We start from the raw sequence: 26,840 nt of genomic DNA on the forward strand, positions 1-26,840 counted from the left end.
GCTGGCGCTGTTTGTTCGCCGCTTCTCCGTTTGCTATTGTCTGTTACTATTGTAAAGCGACTTTGAGTCTTAGAAAAGCGCTATAAAAATAAAATTTATTATTATTATTAACAGTAAAAAAGCACCTTTCTGGGAGAAAATGTCAATGTCAACATCTGGAATATATGTAATGTCCTTGCCATCTGCAAACATGCTTCATTACAGTGTAGGTACACAAAAATGCTGGAGAAACTCAGCAGGTGCAGCAGCATCTATGGAGCGAAGGAAATAGGCAACGTTTCGGGCCGAAACCCTTCTTCAGACTGATGGGGGGTGGGGGGGAGAAGGGAAGGAAAAAAAGAGGAGGAGGAGCCCGAGGGCTGGGGGATGGGAGGAGACAGCTCGAGGGCTGAGGAAGGGGAGGAGACAGCAAGGGCTAACAAAATTGGGAGAATTCTATGTTCATGCCCGCCGGATGCAGGCTCCCCAAGCGGAATATGAGGTGCTGTTCCTCCAATTTCCGGTGTTGCTCACTCTGGCAATGGAGGAGACCCAGGACAGAGAGGTCGGATTGGGAATGGGAGGGGGAGTTGAAGTGCTTCATTACAGTGTAGGTACATAAAAATGCTGGAGAAACTCAGCGGGTGCAGCAGCATCTATGGAGCGAAGGAAATAGGCAACGTTTGGGGCCGAAACCCAAAGGAAATAGGCAACGTTTGGGGCCGAAACCCAAAGGAAATAGGCAATGTTTGGGGCCGAAACCCAAAGGAAATAGGCAACATTTCGGGTCGAAACCCTTTGGGTTTCGGCCCGAAACGTTGCCTATTTCCTTCTCTCCATAGATGCTGCTGCACCCGCTGAGTTTCTCCAGCGTTTTTGTGTACCTTCGATTTTCCAGCATCTGCAGTTCCTTCTTAAACAATTCATTAAAGTGTATATACTGCGACCAAGTGCTATAGTAACTCAGTGGATTAGGCGGCATTTCTGGAGCTGCGAATTTCTGGAGTTACTCCAGCACTTTGATTCTGTCTTTGGTATAAACCAGCAACTGCAGTTCTTTGTTTCTACGCTCCAGACAATAGTCTGAAGAAGGGTCTCCTTCCGAAGCATCACCTATCCATTTTCTCCAGCGATGCTGCCTGACCCGTTGAGTTACTCCTGCACTTTGCATCTATGTTTCAAATAAACTAGCATCTGCAGTTACTTTTTGATTATTATATTATATTATATTATATATATTACAATAATTATAATTATTATTTTATTATTATAATTAAATTATTATATTATATTATATTATAAATATTAATAAGCTATTTTAGCTTCTGTTTCCTTTACTTTAAAAAAATCCCGCATCTTCTCATTTACATTTCTTCTTTATCTGCCTTCAATCTGGATTTAATGTGAGCATCTTAAGTTTTGATTCCTTCCAATGTCCTAAAGAACATCCCATCACATCAACAAGAGGTTCCAAAATCAAAGTGCTTTGGATTTAGGAGACATGAATATTGGTTTAAGTACATGTGTAAACCGGTATTGACATTGAGGCAATGGCTCTACAATGTAACATCTGGCTGGTTTTTGGTTCAACATCTGGCCTGAAGTGATCTCAGGAGAGAAGCCTCGCAGTACTTCTATTTTACGTTGATGATTTTTAATCTTGGAATTTTAAAACCAGCAGAGATTTGACTGGGCAAAGTCAAAATCCATGTATATTGTTTTCTGTCTGTTACCACTAGTGCTTGATACCTGTCCCCTGTCTCTGATTCAAGCCTGTGTCAGAATGCAAAGGCTGGGATGACTGAGCATTAGCAGTTGCAAAAAGCAACCATTTTGTTCGCAGCTCCATGAAAACTAATTAGGTTTCGAAAAATTAATGTGTACTTATTGGTCAATATTCAGTGCTACTCATATTTTACTACAGAGGGGAGAAGGGTGGTTGATGTTCTAAATGCTCGCACAAACCAAGAGAGTCATAGTAACAATGAACCGCCAAGCCCGCATGTCTTTGGGATGTGGGAGGAATTGAATTGGATTGAATACTTTATTGTCTGATGTGACAAGTCACAGTGAAATTCTTTGCTTGCATACGCAAGGTATGCAAATAGTTGCCACGTAAAGGGAGCCTATAAAGTTACAAAGTATCTCGCGCCAGGTCCACCCTTGTTCTCCCCCCTCTCATATTTCATATGATGAGAGAATGGAGCGGCTGGGCTTGTACACTCTGGAGTTTAAAAGGATGAGAGGATATCTTATTGTAACATTAAGGGTTTGAACACGCTAGAGGCAGGAAACATGTTCCCGATGTTGGGGGAGTCCAGAACCAGGGGCCACAGTTTAAGAATAAGGGGTAAGCCATTTAGAACTTAGATGAGGAAACACTTTTTCTCACACAGAGTTGTGAGTCTGTGGAATTCTCTGCCTCAGAGGCGGTGGAGGCTGGTTCTCTGGATACTTTCAAGAGAGAGCTAGATAGGGCTCTTAAAGATAGCGGAGTCAGGGGATATGGGGAGAAGGCAGGAACGGGGTACTGATTGGGGATGATCAGCCATGATCACATTGAATGGCGGTGCTGGCTCGAAGGGCCGAATGGCCTACCCCTGCACCTATTGTCTATTGTCTCCCCTTCCTCACGGAGGTTCCCCCACGCTGACCCTCCTTTCCCCACCTCATGGGGGAGACCCCGCAGGAAACCCGTGCGGCCACGGGGAAGACGTGCAAACTCCACACAGACAGCACTGTAGGTCGGGATCGAACCCGGGTCTCTGGATCTGTGAGGCAGCAATTCTACCGCTGCGTCATGGTGCCGCTGTGCTGGATAAGCAGGGAACGGGGAGATATAGATCTGGTGCAGGCAAGAGGAGATTAGTTTATCTTGACACAGTTGAACATCCTGTACTGTTCTGTGTTCTGTGTTCTATCTTCAAAGTCATGGAAAATGTCTTCAAAGTTCAGTTGCAGATTGTAACACGTATACTTTCCATTTGCTTTTCTCACTCCATATGAAGTCACACAAAGATATCAAAACATTTCCATCTGTTCAGTAATTATCCAAAGACACTGACAGATGCCCCCTTATACCTAATTATTCATCATATTTTTCACCAGCTGCTCAACCAAAATGATTTTTGTTAATAACTCAAGGACGCATGATTTTACAATTGACAGTGTGGGATGATTTAATACAATCTAAGCAGGCGTTTAGCAAAATATATTGATTGGATTTTGTTTAGCAAATATCTGTAATACTTAAACCTTACTACGCAAAACACATGGAGATATCAGTGGCAGAACGTACAGAAGTGTGTGTGTAAGAAGGAACTGCAAATGCTGGTTAATACCGAAGACACAAAATGCAGGAGTAAAAGCCCTGTCCCACGGTACGAGTTCATTCCAAGAGTTCTCCCGAGTTTGCCCTGATTCAAACTTGGAGATTTACAGTAACGGCTCTCGTGGACATTTTTCAACACGTCTTCCTGTGCTTACCTGCCATTCGCGAGTCTTCCCGAGTACCTGCCGTTAGCGTTACGAGCTGCTAAGAGACGTCCCCGAGCTCCGACGTACCCGCTACGTTCATTCTCCGTGCTTACCACGAGTTAGATTTTTTTTTAAACGCGGGAGAGCTCTTGGAATGAACTCGTACCGTGGGACAGGGCTTTAACTCAGCGGGACAGGCAGCATCTCTGGAGAAAAGGAATGGGTGATATTTTGTGTCGGAACCCTTCTTCAGAGTTCCACAGAATAGTGTGATTTCCGTAGCTCAATGTTTTTTTTGTAGTATTCACCGTTTTAAAAATACTTTACAACTTAGAACTAGAACATGTCAAGACACTGCAGATAACCATATAACCATATAACCATATAACAATTACAGCACGGAAACAGGCCATCTCGGCCCTACAAGTCCGTGCCGAACAATTATTTTCCCTTAGTCCCACCTGCCTGCACTCATACCATAACCCTCCATTCCCTTCTCATCCATATGCCTATCCAATTTATTTTTAAATGATACCAACGAACCTGCCTCCACCACTTCCACTGGAAGCTCATTCCACACCGCTACCACTCTCTGAGTAAAGAAGTTCCCCCTCATGTTACCCCTAAACTTCTGTCCCTTAATTCTGAAGTCATGTCCTCTTGTTTGAATCTTCCCTATTCTCAAAGGGAAAAGCTTGTCCACATCAATCTGTCTATCCCTCTCATCAAGTCCCCCCTTAACCTTCTGCGCTCCAGAGAATAAAGACCTAACTTATTCAACCTTTCTCTGTAACTTAGTTGTTGAAACCCAGGCAACATTCTAGTAAATCTCCTCTGTATTCTCTCTATTTTGTTGACATCCTTCTTATAATTGGGCGACCAAAATTGTAAAGAAATAAAACTCAGATAAAAGCAATTACATTTAAGGGAAATTAACATTTTTGGAGAGGGAAAACAGCTAGGGTTCAGTGGCCCAAGTAAATAATGATGATGCAAATGCATTAGACATAAAGACGAATTGCATTTGGCTGCAGGTTATATCTATAGCTTGGTTAGTATATCGCTTCCATTCCTGTGACAAATCTGAAAACGAAACATACGTCAACAAAACTGATTGTGGATGATCAGCCATGATCACATTGAATGGCGGTGCTGGCTGGAAGGGCCGAATGGCCTACTCCTGCACCTATTGTCTATTGTCTAATTGAAATCCATTTTATCGTTTGATGTTGAGCATTAGAAGTGGTTAACTACAGATCAAACATTTCATAAATCCGATTTATTAAAAGGCATCTTCTGGAGTTTTCAGGTGAAAAGGATTTCAATTCATCTAAGATGTAAGATTTGGTTAAAAACGGTGAATAGCCAAATCATTGACTATCTTTAACCTAATCTTTAAGAATAAGGAGTAAGCCATTTAGAACGGAGACGAGGAAACACTTTTTCTCACAGAGAGTTGTGAGTCTGTGGAATTCTCCTCCTCAGAGGGCGGTGGGGGCCGGTTCTCTGGATGCTTTCAAGAGAGAGCTAGATAGGACTCTTAAAAATATAGGAGTCAGGGGAGATGGGGAGAAGGCAGGAACAGGGTACTGATTGGGGGTGATCAGCCATGATCACATTGAATGGCGGTGCTGGCTCGAAGGGCCGAATGGCCTACTCCTGCACCTATTGTCTATTGTCTATTGTCCATCAACACAATTCTGTAAATTCTACCACTAACAATTTTGCATCTATTGCATTGGTTTGTACAAAAGTATAAACATCTTTAGTTTCCAAGCAAACTCTATGGACCATGTTCTACAAGCAGTGGCATAAATCTTTTAATAATTTCCTTCATTAGACTAGATATAATCATTCATAAACACAGTAAGTGGCTACAGTTTCTAAAAATGTGACACCAAATACAAATGCAACAATATGTTTGTGCTAAGTGCATAATATTTCAAAACAAGCGTTGAATGTGTTTGAACAGTACAATAGCGGGCGGAGGCTGTACGACTTGTTTCAGTGATGTGTGGACAGCTTTACCATATTGCACATGTTTATTGTGTGAGGATGACTATCCTGCTGCCTAGCAACTGTCCGCGTGCAGCACATAATCCCTCCCCTCCCCCCTCCCCACCACCAAATGACATTCTTATTCTGTACACTTCTCCAAGCGTCGGAGAATACTTTTTTTTCTCTCTCAACCTAATTATTCATTGGCATTGTCGCTGTGCATCAAAAATGCCACAACCTCCCCCATCCCAACCTCAAGTGTCTCTAAATTAACTTCAGCAGGTATATTTATTTCTCTCATTTTCCTGCCTCCATCTGAAAGGATGTAATATACGATGAAAGGACTTTTTTTTTTTGGCTGTGATTTACAGTTAATCTAATGATGCGTTTCCAACGCTCTGCCTACTCACCCATAATATTGGTGGGATTTTTCCAACTTGTTATTTTTGTCACTGTTTCTTCATGGAAGACACTGCGAATGTCATGCCTTTACCGTGGATGGACGAATCTCCATCCATTTTGTACAAACCACCTACTGTTGTGCTGTGGATCGTTTATAAGTGGTGATTCTCGAGTCCATTCATGTTTTGACCTGGTGTCCACTGTAGGCGACTATCCTGCTGTCTACTCACTGTTTATTTAACTTAGAACAGTTGTGTTGTTTGTTCATCCTTCGTAGTCGAAGGAGACCATGATCAGCCATGATCACATTGAATGGCGGTGCTGTCTCGAAGGGCCGAATGGCCTCCTCCTGCACCTATTGTCTATTGTCCATTGTCTGTGACTTCAGTGAGTTTTGTTTGTGGGCCTGGAGGTGGCCAGTGAGACCGATCCAGGCCCGGGAGTCGCGCCCGCACACGGGACACAGTTGGGTGGGCGCAGCGGTAGAAGCTGATGCGGCTCGAGCCTTGCGCCCGGCGCGTTTCATCTGAGCTTCTTCTCAGCTGCGCGCACGTGCTCCTGTGGTGATCTTGCTTTGCCCAGTTGAGCGGTCCAGAGCAGAGCGACTCCCAAGTATTGAGATCGATGTTGAGGTCTTTGAGGGACACATTGAGGGACACTTTGAGGTGTTTCCTCTGCACCCCCCCCCCCCCCCCAACTGAGCGCTTGTCCTGACACAGCTCTCCATACAACAGCCGATGATCTGCCGTTGGGACGGCATGGCTGATCTATCTATCCCCGTAGACACAGGGGATGCTGGCCCGTGTCCGAGATTTTGTCTAATGTGGAACAATAAGATGCTGCAGATATCCATCCTGGTCATTTAGTTCAGGCAGCAGAGAGGTGCAGCTGGTTGAGGTGCTGCCTCACATCACCAGAGACCCGGGTTCGATCCCTTCCTTGGGTGCTGTCTGTGTGGAGTTTGCATGTTCTCCCTGTGTCTGAAGAAGGGTCTCGGCTCAAAACGTCAGAGTATGAAGAAGGGTCTCGACCCGCAACGTCACCCATTCCTTCTCTCCAGAGATGCTGCCTGTCCCGCTGAGTTACTCCAGCTTTTTGTGTCTATCTTCAGTTTAAGCCAGCACCTGCAGTTCCTTCCGACACAAAAATAGATACCAAATTCTGGAGTAACTTAGCGGGTCCAGCAGCGTCTATGGAGCAAAAGGAAAAAGTATACCATTCATACCTCAGTGTGAAGAAGGGTCTCGACCCGAAACGTCGCCCATTCCTTCTCTCCAGAGATGCTGCCTCACCCGCTGAGTTACTCCAGCTTTTTGTGTCTACCTCTCTATGACTACCTTGTTTCCTCCGGATTCTGGGGCCAATTTACAGCGGGCCAATTAACCTACGAACACGCACGCCTTTGGGATGCAGGAGGGAACTGGAGCAAACGCCAAACGTGCAAACTCCGCACAGACAGCAGCCGAGGTCAGGATCGAACCTGGGTCTCTGGTGCCGCTCTGTGCTTGAGCCACATTCTGCCAGCAACTGATTGGTTGGAGGAAAACAGGACTGCAGGTGCTGGTTTATACCGAAGCTAGACACCAATTGCTGGAGTAACACAGCAGGTCAGGCAGCATCCCTGGAGAAAAAGGATGGGCAGTGTTTCGGCTCGGGACCCTTCATCTATCTTCCGGGTCCCGAAGAAGGGTCCCAACCCGAAACATCGCCCATCCTTTTTCTCCACAGATGCTGCCTGGCCCCGCTGAGTTACCCCAGCACTTTGTATCCATCTTTAGCACCTTCTGGGAGCAGTATTAGGCCATTCGGCCCATCAAGTCTTCCCCGCCATTCAATCATGGCTGATCTATCTCTCCCTCCTAACGGGTCTGTCCCACTTTCCCGACCTAATTCGCAACCTTTTTTACTCGTGGACATTTTTCATCATGTTGAAAAAACGCCCCGACCTACTTGATGCCACGAGTGCCTACGACTGGCATCACGCCCTGCTACGATCTACCTACGACCTACCTACGACCTCCTACGACCTCGTGACGACCATGCTGCGAGTATGAGTCAAGGGCAAACTGGGCAGAGGTCGTGAATTAGGTCGTGAAAGCGGGACAAGCCCTTAACCCCATTCTCCTGCCTTCTCCCTGTAACCCCTGACACCCGTACTAATCAAGAATCTGTCGATCGCCAATTTAAAAATAGTCATTGACTTGGCCTCCACAGCCGTCTGTGGCAATGCCTTATCCGCCATTGTCCTGCTGAGCAACAGTGGAAATAAATGTTTAAGAAGGAACTGCAGATGCTGGAAAATCGAAGGTACACAAAAATGCTGGAGAAACTCAGCGGGTGCAGTAGCATCTATGGAGCGAAGGAAATAGGCAGCGTTTCGGGCCGAAACCCCAAGGGTTTCGACCCGAAACGTTGCCTATTTCCTTTGGGTTTCGGCCCGAAACTTTGCCTATTTCCTTCGCTCCATAGATGCTGCTGCACCCGCTGAGTTTCTCCAGCATTTTTGTGTACCAGTGGAAATATAATAACCATATAACCATATAGAAACATAGAAAATAGGTGCAGGAGTAGGCCATTCGGCCCTTCGAGCCTGCACCGCCATTCAATATGATCATGGCTGATCATCCAACTCAGCAATTATAAACAATAATATAATATAACCATATAGCCACAATTACAGCACGGAAACAGGCCATCTCGGCCCTTCTAGTCCGTGCCGAACACTTACTCTCCCCTAGTCCCATCTACCTGCACTCAGACCATAACCCTCCATTCCTTTCCCGTCCATATACCTATCCAATTTTATTTTTAAATGATAAAACCAAACCTGCCTCCACCACTTCCACTGGAAGCTCATTCCACACAGCCACCACTCTCTGAGTAAAGAAGTTCCCCCTCATGTTACCCCTAAACTTTTGTCCCTTAATTCTCAAGTCATGTCCTCTTGTTTGAATCTTCCCTACCAGTGTATGTGTTCTGCAGATGGTAGCGAGTTGGTGATTCATAATGGGTATGGCTATAATTGTTATATATACCATATGGGACTATAACATATCCTTGTTTCTGCCCAGGAAAGTGACCTCCTGACATTTAACATATCCGTGCATCATTCATGGTGGAGTGAACATGGACCGGGCTGTGTGAGGAGAGAGATGTCATCCAACCATGTGAGAACGTTGGATGGCCAGTCGTACGTCTCGGTGATCGGATGCGTTATTGATTACCAATACATTGAAGTCATTCACAGCTCCTCACAAATACTCTTGGCCGTAAGTACGAAACTTGACTATATAACGCCGTCGGGAAAATTCGGTTCCGATACGATAGACAATAAGGTGCAGGAGTAGGCCATTCGGCCCTTCGAGCCAGCACCGCCATTCAATGTGATCATGGCTGATCATCCACAATCAGTGTTCAAAAAGGAACTGCAGATGCTGGAATATCGAAGGTACACAAAATTGCTGGGGAAACTCAGCGGGTGCAGCAGCATCTATGGAGCGAAGGAAATAGGCGACGTTTCGGGCCGAAACGTCGCCTATTTCCTTCGCTCCATAGATGCTGCTGCACCCGCTGAGTTTCCCCAGCAATTTTGTGTACCATCCACAATCAGTACCCCGTTCTTATAGAAACTTACAAAATTGTTAAGGGGTTGGACAGGCTAGATGCAGGAAGATTGTTCCAGATGTTGGGGACGTCCAGGACAAGGGGTCACAGTTTAAGGATAAGGGGGAAATCTTTTAGGACCGAGATGAGGAAAACATTTTTCACACAGAGAGTGGTGAATCTCTGGAATTCTCTGCCACAGAAGGTAGTTGAGGCCAGTTCATTGGCTATATTTAAGAGGGAGTTAGATGTGGCCCTTGTGGCTAAAGGGATCAGGGGGTATGGAGAGAAGGCAGGTACAGGATACTGAGTTGGATGATCAGCCATGATCAAATTGAATGGCGGTGCAGGCTCGAAGGGCCGAATGGCCTACTCCTGCACCTATTTTCTATGTTTCTATGTTTCCTGCCTTCTCCCCATATCCCCTGACTCCACTATCTTTAAGAGCTCTATCTAGCTCTCTCTTGAAAGTATCCAGAGAACCGGCCTCCACTGCCCTCTGAGGCAGAGAATTACATCGACTCACAACTAACTCTCTGTGTGAAAAAGTGTTTACTCATCACCGTTCTAATTGGCTTACCCCTTATTCTTCAACTATGGTCCCCTGGTTCTGGACTCCCCCCAACATCGGGAACATTACCCATTCCATGTTCTCCAGAGATGCTGCCTGACCCGCTGAGTTACACCAACATTTAGTTTTTAGTTTAGTTTAGTTTAGAGATACAGCACGGAAACAGGCCCTTCGACCCACCGGGTCCACACTGACCAGTGATCCCTGCACACGAACACTATCCTACACCCACTAGGGACAATTTTTACATTTACCAAGCGAATTGACCTACAAACCTGTACGTCTTTGGAGTGTGGGAGGAAAGATAGATAGATACATAGAATTTATTTGCCACACAACCAGGGTCGGTGGAATTTGGGTTGTCAGCAGCGGTACAATAATAAAGAACACACAAACACAATAAAAATGTAACACAAACATCCACCACGCCACAAAATTTGGCCAGTCCTCCTCCATTTCCCCCCAGTGGACAGGACCAGAGTCCAGAGTCAGTCCAGGATCGGCTCTTCCTCACCGGAGACCGCGGCTTTAAGTTGGTGTAGGCCGCAGGCCGGCGGTCGAGATTTAAAGTCTCCGCCGCAGCCAGAAGCACCGTAGACTGCAGGGCCGGCGGTCGAAGCTCCCCTCCAGGGGTGATGTTAAGTTCACGCCGGGCCCCGCGGTAGAAGTTGGCCGCGGGCCGGCAGTGATGGCTTCTTCTCCCCCCCCCCGGGTCCCCCACGGGCTGTAGACGCCTGCCTTCTCCCCATATCCCCTGACTCCGCTATCTTTAAGAGCCCTATCTAGCTCTCTCTTGAAAGCATCCAGAGAACCTGCCTCCACCGCCCTCTGAGGCAGACAATTTGTTCTACATCTCTCTATATCACCGTCTATATCTCTCGTTTCCCATTCCCCCAACTCTCTGTCTGAAGAAGGGTCTCCACCCAAAACCTCACCTATTCCTTTTCTGGAATGCTGCCTGTCCCGCTGAGTTACTCCAGCATTTCGTGTCTATCTTCGGTGTAAACCAGCATCTGCAGTTTCTTCCTACAACATTCACATTTTTGTTGCTGAATAACGTCATAAAATATTTGCAATCCTCCAACCAACTTGGGAAGGATGTTTCTTTGTGGATGAACTTTATCAAACCACATCAAGAATTACGTTTATAAACCATAGTTCAGCACAGCAGGGGAACAGGCCCTTCGGCCCACAATGTCCATTCTTAACATGATGCCAACTTAAACTAATCTTCTCTACCTCCATATGATGGAGGACTTTCATATGAAGAAAGACTGGATAGACTCGGCTTGTACACGCTAGAATTCAGAAGATTGAGGGGGGATCTTATAGAAATGTCCAAAATTCTTAAGGGGTTGGACGGGCTAGATGCAGGAAGATTATTCCCGATGTTGGGGAAGTCCAGAACAAGGGGTCACAGTTTAAGAATAAGAGGGACGTCTTTTAGGACCGAGATGAGAAAATCATTTTTTACACAGAGAGTGGTGAATCTGTGGAATTCTCTGCCACAGAAGGTAGTTGAGGCCAGTTCATTGGCTATATTTAAGAGGGAGTTAGATGTGGGCCTTGTGGCTAAAGGGATCAGGGGGTATGGAGAGAAGGCAGGGATGGGATACTGAGCTGGATGATCAGCCATGATCATATCGAATGGCGGTGCAGGCTCGAAGGGCCGAATGGCCTACTCCTGCACCTATTTTCTATGTTTCTATGTTTCTATGATCCATATTCCTCCAATCCTTGCATGTCAATGTACCTATTTAAAGGAAGAGCCCAAGAGCTGGTGTAACTCAACAGGTCTGACAGCAGCATTTTGTGTCGTCATTCTGTTTTTAAGCATTTAATGTTTTTAAGCATTCAAGCATTTAGCTTGTCCATCAGTCTGAAGAAGGGTTTCGGCCCGAAAAGTTGCCTATTTCCTTCGCTCCTTAGATGCTGCTGCACCCGCTGAGTTTCTCCAGCACTTTTGTCTACCACTGGTATGTGTGTGTGTGTGTGTGTGTGTGTGTGTGTGGTTAGATGGCAGCTGGTCCTGCCAAGACAGCAACTTCTGAATGTGTGGGAAGGAACTGGTTTACACCGAAGACAGACATAAAATGCTGGAGCAACTCAGCGGGTCAGGCAGCATCTGCGGAGAGAAGGAATGGGTGACGTTCCGGGTCGGAACCCTTCTTCAGATCGGACTCGACACCTATTCCTTTTCTCCACAGATGCTGCCTGACCAGCAAAGCCTGAAGCTGTTGCCAGCCAGCGCGCTATATTAACAGGTACATCTGGCTCGGCACCAAGTCAGTCAGGAAACGTGATCCAGGCTCATGCTTGGAGGAAGCAGAACCACCTGTGTCACCGGCATTTATTTACATAAAAATTCAGATGCTTAGTGACACCTTACCTCCACATCGCATTCTTTATACAAGGTTACACACCTGATCATTCATCATTAATCACAAGAGCATGTGGCAACTTCAACGAGTCAAAAAGCATTAAAAATGAGATCTAATTGCTAATGTATTATTATACATTTGAATTGATTTTAGCATCAGTTATTCAGGTGGCACGGTGGCGCAACTGGTAGAGCTGCTGCCTCACAGCACCAGAGACCCTGGCTTGATCCTGACCTTGCGGTGCTGTCTGTGTGGAGTTTGCACGTTCTTGTAGGTTAATAAGCTTTGATAACATTGTAATAAAGAATTGACATTGGCATTGACAATAAACTAAACAGAACTATACTAACCTAATAAATCTAAACCTTATCCAACCCCACCTGTCAATAATTCACCCAGAGAGTTGTGAATCTGTGGAATTCTCTGCTTCAGAAGGCAGTGGAGGCAATTCCACTGGATGCTTTCAAGAGAGAGTTAAAAGGGGCTGTCCCACTGTACGAGCTAATTCTCCCGAGTTTCCCCTGATTCGAACTCGGAGAATTACGGTAATGGCCGCTCGTAGGTACTCGGGGCTCTCGTGGATATTTTTCAACATGTTGAAAAAAACTTCACGAGCTTACCGCGTTTCCCGAGTACCTGCCGTTAGCGTTACGAGCCGCTAAGAGACGCCCCCGAGCTCCGACGTACCCGCTACGTACATTCCACGTTCTTACCACGAGTTTGATTTTTTTTTAAACTCGGGAGAGCTCTTGGGTAAACTCGTACAGTGGGACAGGCCCTTTAGATAGAGCTCTTAAAGATAACGGAGTCAGGGGATATGTTGAGAAGGCAGGAACGGGGTACTGAATGTGGATGATCACAGTGAATGGCGGTGCTGGCTCGAAGGGCCGAATGGCCTACTCCTGCACCTATTGTCTATTGTCTATAATAAGACACACACCATCAAAATTGTGAAAACTGTGTATGGTTGTCCATAGTTTATCAGTGCAACTGTTTTCTCACAAACTGAAGATAACTAATGCCAGCTGTTGGACTGCAAAATGAATCATTATATATTATGGATAATTGATTATAATTAAAAGATATTTGAACCATAGATAATGTCTGAAGAATGTTACCTTGCCAGCAGAACATAATACTCAAATCCAAAGGGTATGTTTGGCCAATAGCTGGGGGGGTAAGCATTTCAAGAATTAAGATATTTATTCTATTTCAAAGAATTTTCCAAACATTCTTGACATTGCAATTCTGCTGCTAAACTAACACAGCACTTATCAGTCATGATCATGAATTAATAGGCTGTGTTGTCCTCGTAGGTGGGCACAAAATGCTGGAGTAACTCAGCGGGACAGGCAGCGTCTCTGGAGAGAAGGAATGGGTGACGTTTCGGGACATTTGTTCTCTCCAGAGACGCTGCCTGTCCTGCTGAGTTACTGCAGCATTTTTTGCCCAACTTCGGTTTGAACCAGCATCTGCAGTTCTTTCTTACACACTGTGCTGTCCTCGATTCAGTTCAACCTTGATGCATTCTTCATAGCTTTACCTTAGACTTTAGACTTTTAGAGAAACAATGAGGAAACGGGACATTCAGTTCACCGAGTCCTCCACATTAGGGACAATTTGTACAATTTTACTGAAGCCAATTAACCTACAAACCTATATGTCTTTGCCTGTGTGTTTAACTATGGGTGCAGTCTGTATGGAGTTTGTACATTTTCCCTTGGACCGCGTGGGTTTTCTCCGGGTGCTCTGGTTTCCTCCCACATTCCAAAGACATGCAGATTTGCAGGTTATTGTTTAAGAAGGAACTGCAGATGCTGGAAAATCGGAGGTAGACAAAAATGCTGGAGAAACTCAGCGGGTGAGGCAGCATCTATGGAGCGAAGGAAATAGGCAACGTTTCGGGTCGAAACCATTCTTCAGACTCGGGTTAATTCAGATTTGCAGGTTAATTGGCTTTGGTAATAATTGTAAATTGTCCCGAGTCTGTAGGATAAGGCTAGTGTACGGGGTGATCGCTGGTCGGCGCGGTCTCGATGGGCCGAAGGGCCTGTTTCCATGCTGTATCTCTAACATCTAAAGTCAGTTATCCGTGTTCTCCAGAGATGCTGTCTGTCCTACTGAGTTACTCCAGCACTTCACCTATCACTCCAGGCTTTGCCCTTCTTTTTATCAGCGCTCTCCCCACTCCCCCATTCCATCAGTCTGAAGAAGAGTCCCGATCAGAAACGTCATCAGTCCATTCCCTCCACAGATGCTGCCTGACCTTCCGAGTTCTTCCAGCACTTTGTGTTTTGCTCACCTCGAAGCAAATTGATATTTTTTTCCAGTGTTGTAAATTCTGTATTTCATTTCACTAGTTCCAATTCCTTTTGTGCGCAGTATAACATGAAATCAATCTCCAGTCATGTTTTAGGCATCTTATAATTATTTTGTCATGTTTAGGGGAATTGGACTTGCAAGGAAACTGCTTGGCAAGTTTAGAGATGGTTTAGAGAAGTTTTGTGTTTGGAGATTGGAGATGGAGTATAGATTGGGGTTTGGGGACATGTAGAATACAAATCTGTAGGTGTCTACCAAAGATAAACCAGGACAATGAATGAATGAATAAGTTTATTGGCCTAGTATTCACATACAAGGAATTTGCCTTGGTGCTCCGCCCGCAAGTGACAACATGACATACAGTGGCAGTTAGGAATGACACATAAAACATTAATAATAAAACATTATCGATTAAACATGTGAATTAAATAAAATACCAGTGCAAAAAAGGAGGCCACAGATTTTTGGTTATTGAGTAGAGCTACTACTCGTGGGGGAATAAAGCTGTTTTTATCTCTGGCTGTGGCGGCTTTGACAATCCGGAGTCGCCTTCCAGAGGGAAGTGATTCAAAGAGTTTGTGGCCAGGGTGAGGGGGGTCAGAGGTGATTTTACCCGCTCACTTCCTGGCCCTTGCAGTGTACAATGTACAGTGTACAAATATACAAAACTAATGCACTTTGATTAATACGGGTGTCAGGGGTTATGGGGAGAAGGCAAGAGAATGGAGTTGAGAGGGGAAGATAGATCAGCCACAGTTGAATGGCGGATTAGATGGGCCAAATGGCCTAACGCTACTCCCTTAATTTATGAACCCATGAACACTGCAGAGTAGATTTATGTGAGCTGCCAAGACGTGCTTTAGGAAATTAGAATGCATCATTGTTTCAGTGTCATGATACTGTGACACATTTTGACGGATGCCGTGGGAAAGATGTAATTATATTTCATCTGTCACCACGTTATTTCTTGTGGTTTTTTTGAGAAGTTTAATCCAATTTGCTGATAATATGCAAAGTTGGGATGGGGAAAGATGCATTGTACCAATCCAGCTGTGGCTATCTTGAAGATGGACACAAAGTGCTGGAGTAACTCAACGGGTCAGGCAGCATCTCTGGAGAAAAGCATCTCTGGAGAAAAATAGGTGACGTTTCGGGTGAGGACCCGTCTTCAGACTGGGAGGTGGGGGTGGGGTGGGGGTAAGAGCTGGAGGCAAGGAAAGGCCAGGACAATCAGGACCAGCCACAGATGACTTCAGGCAGGGTGGTGCCCTGCTAGACCCACTGTTGGCAAGGTGTGGATGTCAAGAGGGTTATACAGTGTGCAGGAAGGAACTGCAGATGCTGGTTTACACCGAAGATAGACACAAAATGCTGGAGTAACTCAGCGGGACAGGCAGCATCCCTGGAGAGAAGGAACGGGTGGCCTTTCGGATCGAGACCCTTCTTCAATTTTCAGTGTAACCCAGCATCCTACACAAAGGTTTAGATTTTAGAGGGATACGGCTCAATGGGCCAGATGCGGGCATGTGAGACTTGTGTAGATTGGGGCATCTTGGTCAGTATGGACGAGTTGGGCCGAAGGGCCTGTTTCTGAGCTGTATGAACATGCAAAGGAGCTTCAAAGAAAGCCAATCTGTGCTCCAGCTGAGCATTTATAAGCAGTTTAGTTTAATTAGGGCGTTATTGGCCTTTGGGACATGTAAACGACTGGTGATCCAGATGTTACCTCCCAGAATGCTACACCATGTGGAGACGTTGAACGTTTGCCAGATCAGCTACTAAACATTCTATCTGCAGAGCGGACCACCAGCTGAGTAAAACTACAGGGAATTTGTCCATTTTGAAATGATATTCCTGAAAGTACCTCCTGATCGACGTCTGAAGAAGGGTCTCGACCCGAAACGTCACCTATTCCTTCGCTCCATAGATGCTGCCTCACCCGCTGAGTTTCTCCAGCATTTTTCTCTACCTCCTGCTTGATGACAATGCATTGTATGAAATATCTGAACAAGATTAGAAAATCCTGAAGATAATATGGATAAAATTAGAAAAAGTCATAGCATTACGAAAGTCAATCTTGCTTCTAATGGGTATGTTGCCATTAATATAATCCAAGAATACAGGGTTAAATGTATAATTGGCATATGTACTAGCACCGATATTATATATAATAAACCAATATCCACAATACAATTGTAAAAAAAACGCCAAAGTCAGTTAAATATGATATTTAATACCTGTCTGAAGAAGGGTCTCGACCTGAAACGTCACCCATTCCTTCTCTCCAGAGATGCTGCCTGTCCCGCTGAGTTACTCCAGCTTTTTGTGTCTACCTTTGGTATAAACCAGCATCTGCAGTTCTTTCTTACACATTCAAGCAATTGTTAAGCACTCACATTTGTTATTATAGACAATAGACAATAGGTGCAGGAGTAGGCCATTCAGCCCTTCGAGCCAGCACCGCCATTCAATGTGATCATGGCTGATCATCCACAATCAGTACCCTGTTCCTGCCTTCTCCTCATATCCCTTGATAGAATGCTATGAGGCAGCAACTCTACCGCTGGTCCACACCCCCCAGAAGGCAGTAGAGGCCAATTCACTGGATGTTTTTAAAAGAGAGTTAGATAGGGCAAATGGAATCAAGGGATATGGGGAGAAAGCAGGAACGGGGTGTTGATTTTGGATGATCAGCCGTGATCATATTGCCTGGCGGGTAGACAAAAGTGTAGGCAACGTTTCGGGCCGAAACCCTTCTGGCGGTGCAGGCTCGAAGGGCCGAATGGCCTCCTCCTACACCTATTTTCTACGTTTCTATGTTTCTAAAAACCTGGAATAAAAATGGAACGCCAGCGACTTGAGTGTAAATGTTCAGTCCTAATGATTTAAAGCTTATTGTTGTTATTAAGCTTTTCTTCTTCTCCTTTGCAGCTTGCTGGATTCGTCTACGCCTGTTATGTCATCAGTGTTTCTACAGAGGTGGATGACAGCTGTAAGTACTGGTGTGTGAAACTGTGAACTGGTTAATTGGAGTGAGACGTGGTATGTGTAAGTCGAGCCAACTGCGGCAGCTTGCGGAGAGAGAGAAGAGAGAGAGAGAGAGAGAGAGAGTTAGCTGAGAAACACTTCCCTCAAAACCCCTGTGAATTATAGGTTTCAGCTCCAGTGACTTCTGGCATTGAACGAGAAGAATAGGCAGGGAAGGAGCTACAGCAGCTGCGATACATGTCTCACTGATTTGTGCGATGCATTATTTGAACGCACGGAACATTATTTTGCCAACGTGTGCAGATGCCGCGTTATGCGCAGTGACTTCTGCTACATGTTACCTGGAAAGAAGAATGATCTGCAAAGCATCTGATGCAACAATAACACTCAGGGAGCGTGGAAACTCCATCCTATGTCAATCAGCGTTCACGTTTATCGGCGGTGTTTGCCAGGAAAGAGAGAGAATAGAACAGGCATTTGTGGGCGATGGCCAAATATAGGGCCAGAGATAGATAATAGGCAATAGGTGCAGGAGTAGGCCATTCGGCCCTTCGAGCCTGCACCGCCATTCAATGTGATCATTGCTGATACATACTGTAGATACATGGAAAATAGGTGCAGGAGTAGCCCATTCGGCCCTTCGAGCCTGCACCGCCATTCAATATGATCATGGCTGATCATCCAACTCAGTATCCCGTACCTGCCTTCTCTCCATACCCCCTGATACCTTTAGCCACAAGGGCCACATCTAACTCCCTCTTAAATATAGCCAATGAACTGGCCTCACCTACCCTCTGTGGCAGAGAGTTCCAGATCATCCCCCATCAGTACCCCGTTCCTGCCTTCTCCCCATATCCCCTGACTCCGCTGTCTTTAAGAGCCCTATCTAGCTCTCTCTGAGTGGGTGTAGGATGGTGTTAGTGTGCGGGGATCGCTGGTCAGCACAGACCTGCTGGGCCGAAGGGCCTGTTTCCACTCTGTGTCTCTAAACTAAACTAAACTAAACTAAACTAAAAAAAAAGGGCATAGCTTTAAGGTGAGAGGAGCAAGGTTTAAAGGAGATGTGTAGAGCAAGTTTTTTACACAGGGTGGTGGGTGCCTGGAACATGCTGCCGGGGGTGGTGGTGGAGGCAGATACGATAGCGATGTTTAATAGACTTTTGGATAGGCACGTGGATATGGAGAGATATAGATTATTTTATTTTGGTTTTGTTTATCATTGTCACGTTTATACCGTGGTGCAGTGAAAAGCTCTGTGGTATCCAGCCAGTGGACTTGGCCCTCTGTGGCAATGAGTTCCACAGATTAACTACCCTCTGACTAAAGAAGTTCGTCCTCACCTCCTTTCTAAAAGAGCGCCCTTTAATTCACAGGCTGTGACCTCTGGTCCTAGACTCTCCCACCAGTGGAAACATCCTCTCCACATCCACTCTATCTCTGCCTTTCATTGTTCTGTAAGTTTCAATGAGGTCCCCCCCCCCCCCCCCCCATTCACTGTAGCTCGGAACACGGGACAATAAACTAAACTGAAACGGAAAAAGAAGTTCACAAGTTATTGAAGTAGAATTAGGCCATTCGGCCCATCAAGTCTACTCCGCCATTCAATTGTGGCTGATCTCTGCCACATAATCCCATTCTCCTGCCTTCTTCCCATTACTATTCACACCCGTTCTAATCAAGAACTTGTCTAAGAAAGGACCGCAGATGCTGGTAAAATCGACGGTAGACACAAAATGCTGGAGAAACTCATCGGGTGAGGCGACATCTATGGAGAGAAGAAATTGGCGATGTTTCGGCTCGAGACCCTTCCCGAAACGTCGCCAATTCCTATGACGGGTGCCGACAGTCGCCGTAAAAGTCACGTAAGTGGGACAGGCCCGTATCTCTGCCTTACAAGCAAAAACAAAAGCGAAAGCTTTACACTGTACCTTGGTACACGTGACAATAAGCTAATATGAAACCGAGATGTTGGTGTGATCGGACCAAAAGGAAATGCCCCTGTTAAAATAATCAATGATAGTGGTATTCTGTAGCAGTCGTTTCTCAGCTTCATGCCCAATTAATGAGATATGAATTATGTCTGCTCTCCTATTCTGTATGACAATTCAGCTTGTATTGAACTTTGTTAAGGCCAGTTACAATTAGCAGAAATTAACTTGTGTCTGCTGCTCTCCCATTATCACCTCTTTGCTCCGCTAATCATTCAGTTCTTCAGCTCATTTACCTTCTCCACTCAACCCAACATTAGCATGAATCAGAATTGCTTCTGTCCTAACTTTTCACCTTGTCTCAAAATCCTTTGGGAATAAACTGATGGCATATTCTTGGCCGTGTTGATATGAAGAGCAGGGTGTGCGTCCTTTTAATGGAACTCGTTAAATAAACAGAAGTAACAGTTTGTAAAGTTAACCGTTCATGCAGCTGATTTATAGGGTGGAAATATGTATGTTACCAGACCCATCTTATAGATTCATTGGGTCATAGTGTCACACAACATTGAAACAGGCCCTTCAGCCCAACTCATCCATGCTGACCAAGGTGCATCATCTAAGCTGGTCTATGTTCTCCAGAGATGCAGTCTGACCCAAAGATCCTATAGCGGAGCAAGATAGACCACTCCAACTAAACGCAATGGGCTGAAGTGTAGTACGCAAAGGAGGCCTTTTTTTCATCCATTTCAGTAACCCGACCCGACCCGACCCGCAGTGTAATCAACGTTGTGGGGGAACAGTTTGTGTTAATAAATTTAAATTCTGAAAATGAGGAGAAGATTTTTACCAAATAACTTTTATTTTTATGAGGATGTTTCCGTAACCGGCTTCCGTCTCCGCACTAGTATCTTTGCTCCGCTACGGGATCTTTGGTGCGGAGACGGAAGCCGGTTACGGAAATGGGGCTGAAAATTACCCATGAATCTGCCCATGACCGTACTAGGTCTTTTTCATCGAGTGATCTATCTTGCTCGCTATAGGGTCTTTGGTCTGACCCTCTGAGTTACTCCAGCACTTTGTGTCTATCTTTGGTAGAAACCAGCTTCTGCTGATCTTTCATCAGTCTGAAGAAGGGTTTCGGCCCGAAACGTCGCCTATTTCCTTCGCTCCATAGATGCTGCTGCACCCGCTGAGTTTCTCCAGCATTTTTGTCTACCTTCTGCAGATCTTTTGTTTATATACCTATTAACACCTTGTTATCAAGAATCTGTGAATCTGGGAACTCCCCAATTCTGCTCCTCACTAATCAGAGCCTTGCATATTTTCACACATTTTACTTCATCCATTCACTGATCTTGTCATGTTTAAGAAAGAACTGCAGATGCTGGAAAACTCGAAGGTAGACAAAAATACTGGAGAAACCCAGCGGGTGAGGCAGCATCTGTGGAGCGAAGGAAATAGGCGACATTTCGGGTCGAGACCCTTATCCAGTCTGAAGAAGGGCCTCGACCCAAAACGTCGCCTATTCCTTCGCTCCATAGATGCTGCCTCACCCGCTGAGTTTCTCTAGCTTTTTTGTCTTCCACTGATCTTGTTATTATCTGTTTTATAGCTTCTATATCTCAGAGACAGATCATTCTTGATACTAACAAGATCAACCCTAATGTTACTCTCCAATGAACTTTGAATCCATTAGCATGTCCTGCTTCTTCATCCCTCATGTACGTATCGATGAGACTCCGTGACTATGATACTGACTTCCTTTCCCTTCCAACTGCTCTCCCGAAAACATCATGAACTGTTTAGAATTATGACTTTAGACTTTAATTTAGAGATACAGCATGGAAACAGACCCTTCGGCCCACTGAGTCCATGCTGACCAGCGACCACCCTGTACGCTAGTACTATCCTACACACTAGGGACAATTTGCAATTTTACCAAAGCCAATGAACTTACAAACCTGCACGTCTTTGGAGTGTGGGAGGAAACCGGAGCACCCGGAGAAAACCCACGTGGTCATGGGGAGAACGTACAACACGAACGTACAGACAGCGCTAGTGGCCAGGATCGAATCCAGGGCCCCTGGCGCTGTGAGGCAGCAACTCTACCGCTGCACCACCGTGCTGTCCCAAACCTAAGCAACAAAGGAAAAGTCCACTTTATTTACGCTAACTGAATGGAAGAACTTCCCGTAATTTCCCGAAGTTGGAGATCATGAATAAAAGATGTTACAGTGAATGAGGCTGAGTAAGGTGCATTACATCAGGACCCACGTACCTTTAATCTGCTATTGTAAGCAAATGACTTACAATGAATGTCAATTGTGAAATTCAAATTGCTGCTTTGAATTGATTGAAAGGTACAGCATGGAAACGGGCCCTTCGGCCCAACCACGTCGATCACCCATTCACACTATATTATCCCATTATCTCATCCACTCCCTGCACACCAGGGGCAATTTACAGAGGCCAATTAACCTGCACATCATTAGTGTGGGAGGAATCCAGAGCACCTGGAGGAAACTCACGCCATCACATGGAGAACGTGCAAACTCCACGTAGACAGACAACACCAGACCGAGGTCAGGATCGAACCCAGGTCTCTGGCGCTGTGAGGCAGCAGTTCTACCAGTTGTGCCACGAGGCAGTATTCACGACATTTGGATAATCCCTCGTTCGTGTAAGGATCACTCAGCTTGCATTAAGTAGCAATGTTACAAAATTTTGAGATTTTAAAAATCAAGTCTGTAATTTATCCCATCAGATAAAGCATAAAAATAAGTTTAATTTGACATCTAATTCACTTTCATATCTCAAGTATTTAAAAAGTTATGGCCATTTTCATACTCGGAAATGAGCATCTTGTTCCCTATTGATTTTCTATGGACATAACAAAAAAGCTGTGATCGTGGACAGTCAAAAGCCCATAACTTTCTTAAAAATTAAGAGAACTGAATGAAATTTTCAGTTATCATAGATTGAAGCATTCTGAAACAAATATAAAATAATCTTACTTGGATGACCTGAAATTAAAGCATATAATTAGTTAGTTACCTAATTGTAGCTAATTTCAGACTTCAATTACTAGATCTAAACATCTATCCATTTCTTAATAAATGATTAACATTTTTAAATAGCCTAAATGTCCAAATAATATTCACAAATAATTCACAATAAAACATGATTTTTAAATCTCATTTACATTAATTTATAGGCCAAATGGAAGGAATTCAGTGTTCAATTGCTGTAAATAAATGCCCATTTAAATCAGCTTTCCAGTGGGTCCCTGTGGAACGCGCTGGTTTAGAACGTTCACATTGCGGTAGATTTGTGCCCTCAAATGCCGAGAAAAATACTGCGGGATATATTGGGCCCAAAATGAGCTACTCGCAATATTAAACTTTGTATAAAAGGATCTTTAGAAGCCCTTTTGAATGTAAAAATATACAACCTAACTTCTGCTATTTTCTTTATGAGACCCTGCGGTTGCTGGCGCTCGCGGGTTTAAAGATTGATTTTTAAACTACTATAACTATTATTCAAGGCCTTTAAACCTAATAATAGCTTTTGCGACGGGGTCTTCCAGCGATTTTTCGTTAATAATTAACTAGGCTGAACATCTTCGATTTGAACAGCCTAGAGAAAATCGCGTTTTAAACCCGCCCCCTCTAAACGGCGCCAAAATCGCGCACACCCTCAGCGGCAGATTTTCAAAGACGCTTCAGGTAGGCTTTGCAACATACCTACATTAAGCGCAGGAAGGAACTGCAGATGCTGGTTTCAACCGAAGATGGACACAAAAAGCTGGAGAAATGCAGCGGGACAGGCAGCATCTCTGGAGAGTAAGAATGGTGTTGAGACTCTCCTTCAGTGTCAGGGGTTATGGAGAGATGGCAGGAGAATGGGGTTAGGAGGGAGAGATAGATCAGCCACGATTGAATAACGGAGTAGACTTGATGGGCCGAATGTCCTTAACTCTGCTCCTGTCACTTATGAAGTTATGAACTTTTCATTCTGTTGATTGCCTGCTTGAATTTGCAAAATGGATGTATCACAGTTCTTAAACAATGTCAAATGACCATTACTGGAGCTGGGACTTTTCTGGTCTGCTTGAAGAAGACTCGTTCCGTTTGTTGTTAAAAGTGTTACGTATATTTTTAAATCAGCATTTTCTTGAATCTCAACTTTGTTTTGTTTTCATTTTAACTTTATTATATTTATTTAAAAATAGCTGTTTGGTTCTTTGTTTTTAACCACGGACGTGCGTTCTTCATACGTCTTATTTATTTATGGTTTTGTTGTGATTTCAGTTGATTTTATAGGTGGATTTGATTCTTTCTCCGTCTACCATGTGCCTCAGAAACCCTCCCATGTACTATTAAAGCCAATTTATCTGTAAGTAATTCCTCAAGTCATGGTGATGGCTTTTTGTACTGCGATATGCTGCAACCTTTAACCTGTCTGCGCTCCATTGTGGCAACCTCGCCTGTATGGGTTGGCGGGACATACCGTATATAGCAGAGGGTCCAGTTACAAACTGACACTTCACAGATTACACTAGAAATCATTCCACAACCTCCCGCAACGCTCACCATTTTACACGATAAATTGGAAAGTTTGCGATACCCCAATTTTCAATTTCCAATTTGTAACAGTGGATTACGAGTTGTAAACTCACCTCCTCATATCTCCTTGTTTAAGACGGAACTGCAGATGCTGGAAAAATCGAAGGTAGACAAAAATGCTGGAGAAACTCAGCGTCTGTGGAGCAAAGGAAATAGGTGACGTTTCGGGTCGAGACTGAAGAAGGGTCTCAACCCGAAACGTCACCTATTCCTTCGCTCCATAGATGCTGCCTCGCCCGCTGAGTTTCTCCTCATATGTCCCACAATCTTCACCTCTCCTTACCTCGTTCACCTCCACGGTGGAGCAGTGGTAGAGTTAGTCAAGTCAAGTCACTTTTATTTCTATAGCGCATTTAAAAAAACAACTCTCGTTGACCAAAGTGCTTTACATTGGTGGAGGTACGAAGGACAGTTGCTGCCTCACAGCGCCAGAGACCCGGGTTCAATCCCGACTACAGGTGCTTGCCTAGACGGAGTTTGTACGTTCTCCCCGCGACCTGCGTGGACTTTCTCTGGGCACCTCTGACGCTGTAAGGCAGCAACTCTACCGCTGTGCCACCGTGATTAAGACACTGAACTCAACCGATCAAGACACACATACTTAATTGCGCGCAAATTTAAAACGCTGACAAAAGTAGGCCAAAGTTTAATGAACGTGAGAACCAATTAAAGCATCTTCCAAGAAACAAACATTCTCTTTCTTTCCCCACAGGTCTACGTAAGTGAAGAGTCTTTTCTACAACAAACGTTTCAGCTGTTGAAGGCTACTGCAAGAAAACGCATGAGATATCGAAACAGCTGCTCATCTGATTCCACTCATCACATTCCAAGACAATTAACTTTTTGAAATTGATTCAATTTCTAATATAAAAGCATTTTCTTTTAAATTGCCGTAATTCCCTTTGTCTAGACTTAAGAACTGCGCATCTGAGAAGAAAGATATTGGGGCTTCAAGCAAGGAGCGAAATGGAGAAGTCCAGTTTAGTCATTTTGCAAAATTAAGAACTTGGACCTTGAAAGAAAAAGATGTTTTGTTCTTCAATTTGCATCAGAAGAGCTACTAATTGCCTGAGGACAGAGGAGAAATAAGATGCCAAACTGCCAGGCAAACCATGTCTCGATGTTTTAGCAGCTTGTTTGTTCCAACATTTCTTTCAAACAAGAACTTCTTCAGATCTCATTGGGTTTTTTTTAAACTGTGAATTTATTGATTTGTGATATGCCAAGGTCCAGGATTTGTGATATGCTGGCTTTCAGGTCTCGTTTCATAAGGAGAACATTTTTGCATCGTTAGGTCATTTTCTTCAGAGCTTTGACTGGATCCTCTCCAGTTTTAGTGATCGTTCAGAAGAATTAATGGCCGATAGACCTCAGATCCACTATCTTTAGTCATGAACTGTTTGTTCTGAAATCCAGAAACCAAAAGAATCTGCTCCAGTCAGCATTGTTCACAACATCAGGATATCTCAAATTTCGTACAGGTGTCACACAGTGGTTAGAGCTGCTGCCTCGCGGCACCAGAGACCCCAGGTTCGATCCCACCCTCAGATGCCGTCTGTGTGGAGTTTGAAGAAGGGTCTCGACCTGAAACATCACATATTCCCTTTCTCCCGAGGTGCTGCCTGACCCGCTGAGTTACTCCACCATTTTGTGTCTAACTTGAGTTCAAAGGATAGTCTGATGGGAAGGGTGATTTAGAGGTGACGCAGCGGTAGATTTGCTGCCTTACAGCGCCAGAGTCGGGGGTTCGATCCTCACCATGGGTGCTGTCCGTCTGGAGTTTGTATGTTCTTCCTGTGACCGCGTGGGTTTCCCCGGGTGCTCTGGTTTCCTCCCACACTCCAAAGACGTACAGGGTTGTGATTTATTTGGCTACTGTAAATTGTAAACTGTCCCTAGTGTGTGTAGGATAGTGTTAGTGTGCGGGGATCGCTGGGTCGGCGAGGGCTCGGTGGGCCGTAGGGCCTGTTTCTGTACTGTTTCTCTAAACTAAACTCGAATAAAGACGCAGATCTTGACGTACAAACATGTTTAAAGTGTGTGAATCTGCTTTCTTTCCCCCGCTCCCCCACTGAAGGGTCCCGACCCTAGACGTCACCTATCCATGTTCTCAGATTCAGATTCAGATTCATCTTTATTGTCATTGTGCAGTGTACAGTACAGAGACAACGAAATGCAGTTAGCATCTCCCTAGAAAAGCGACATAAATACGAACAATAAATAAATCTACGTGCATACAGTCATAGTATTTTCTTCCTGGTGCAAGGAGTGGGGGGGGGGGGGGGATGATTGGCAATCACCGAGGTACAGGGAAGAAGCTGTTCCTGGACCTGCTGGTCCGGCAACGGAGAGACCTGTAGCGCCAGAGATGTTCTCCAGAGATGTTGCCTGACCCACTGAGTTACTTTGTTTAGTTTCTGAGCTACTTTTGGGAAACACTGCCCTCTAGCTGTTCAAAAGCATATTTGCACTGGGTGGTTTCAGAATCTTGTCTTTCCTGCATCAAATAATCTTTTGTGCATCCTCCTCACTAAACCATCAATGTTCATCAGTTTATGGCCAT

General features: G+C 44.8%; 1 protein-coding gene across 3 annotated transcripts in view; it reads left to right on the top strand.

The window, feature by feature from the left end:
• Nucleotides 1-26,307, top strand: part of nkain4 (sodium/potassium transporting ATPase interacting 4) — an 80,921-nt gene extending 54,614 nt beyond the window's left edge. Inside the window, exons 4-7 of one of the 3 annotated variants that reach the window (XM_033041388.1) lie at nucleotides 8,928-9,125; nucleotides 17,665-17,725; nucleotides 23,963-24,047; nucleotides 24,990-26,307. In XM_033041388.1, coding sequence (XP_032897279.1) covers nucleotides 8,928-9,125; nucleotides 17,665-17,725; nucleotides 23,963-24,047; nucleotides 24,990-24,999 — 354 coding nt within the window. In that variant the 3' untranslated portion in view covers nucleotides 25,000-26,307. Of the gene's footprint in view, nucleotides 1-8,927; nucleotides 9,126-17,664; nucleotides 17,726-23,962; nucleotides 24,052-24,989 lie in introns of those variants that run through there. The other 2 variants (XM_033041391.1, XM_033041390.1) reach the window with 2 other exon arrangements.
• Nucleotides 26,308-26,840: the final 533 nt, after the last annotated feature.

This window comes from Amblyraja radiata, chromosome 23 (genome assembly GCF_010909765.2).
Source record: "Amblyraja radiata isolate CabotCenter1 chromosome 23, sAmbRad1.1.pri, whole genome shotgun sequence".
Classification (NCBI taxonomy): Eukaryota; Metazoa; Chordata; class Chondrichthyes; order Rajiformes; family Rajidae; genus Amblyraja; species Amblyraja radiata.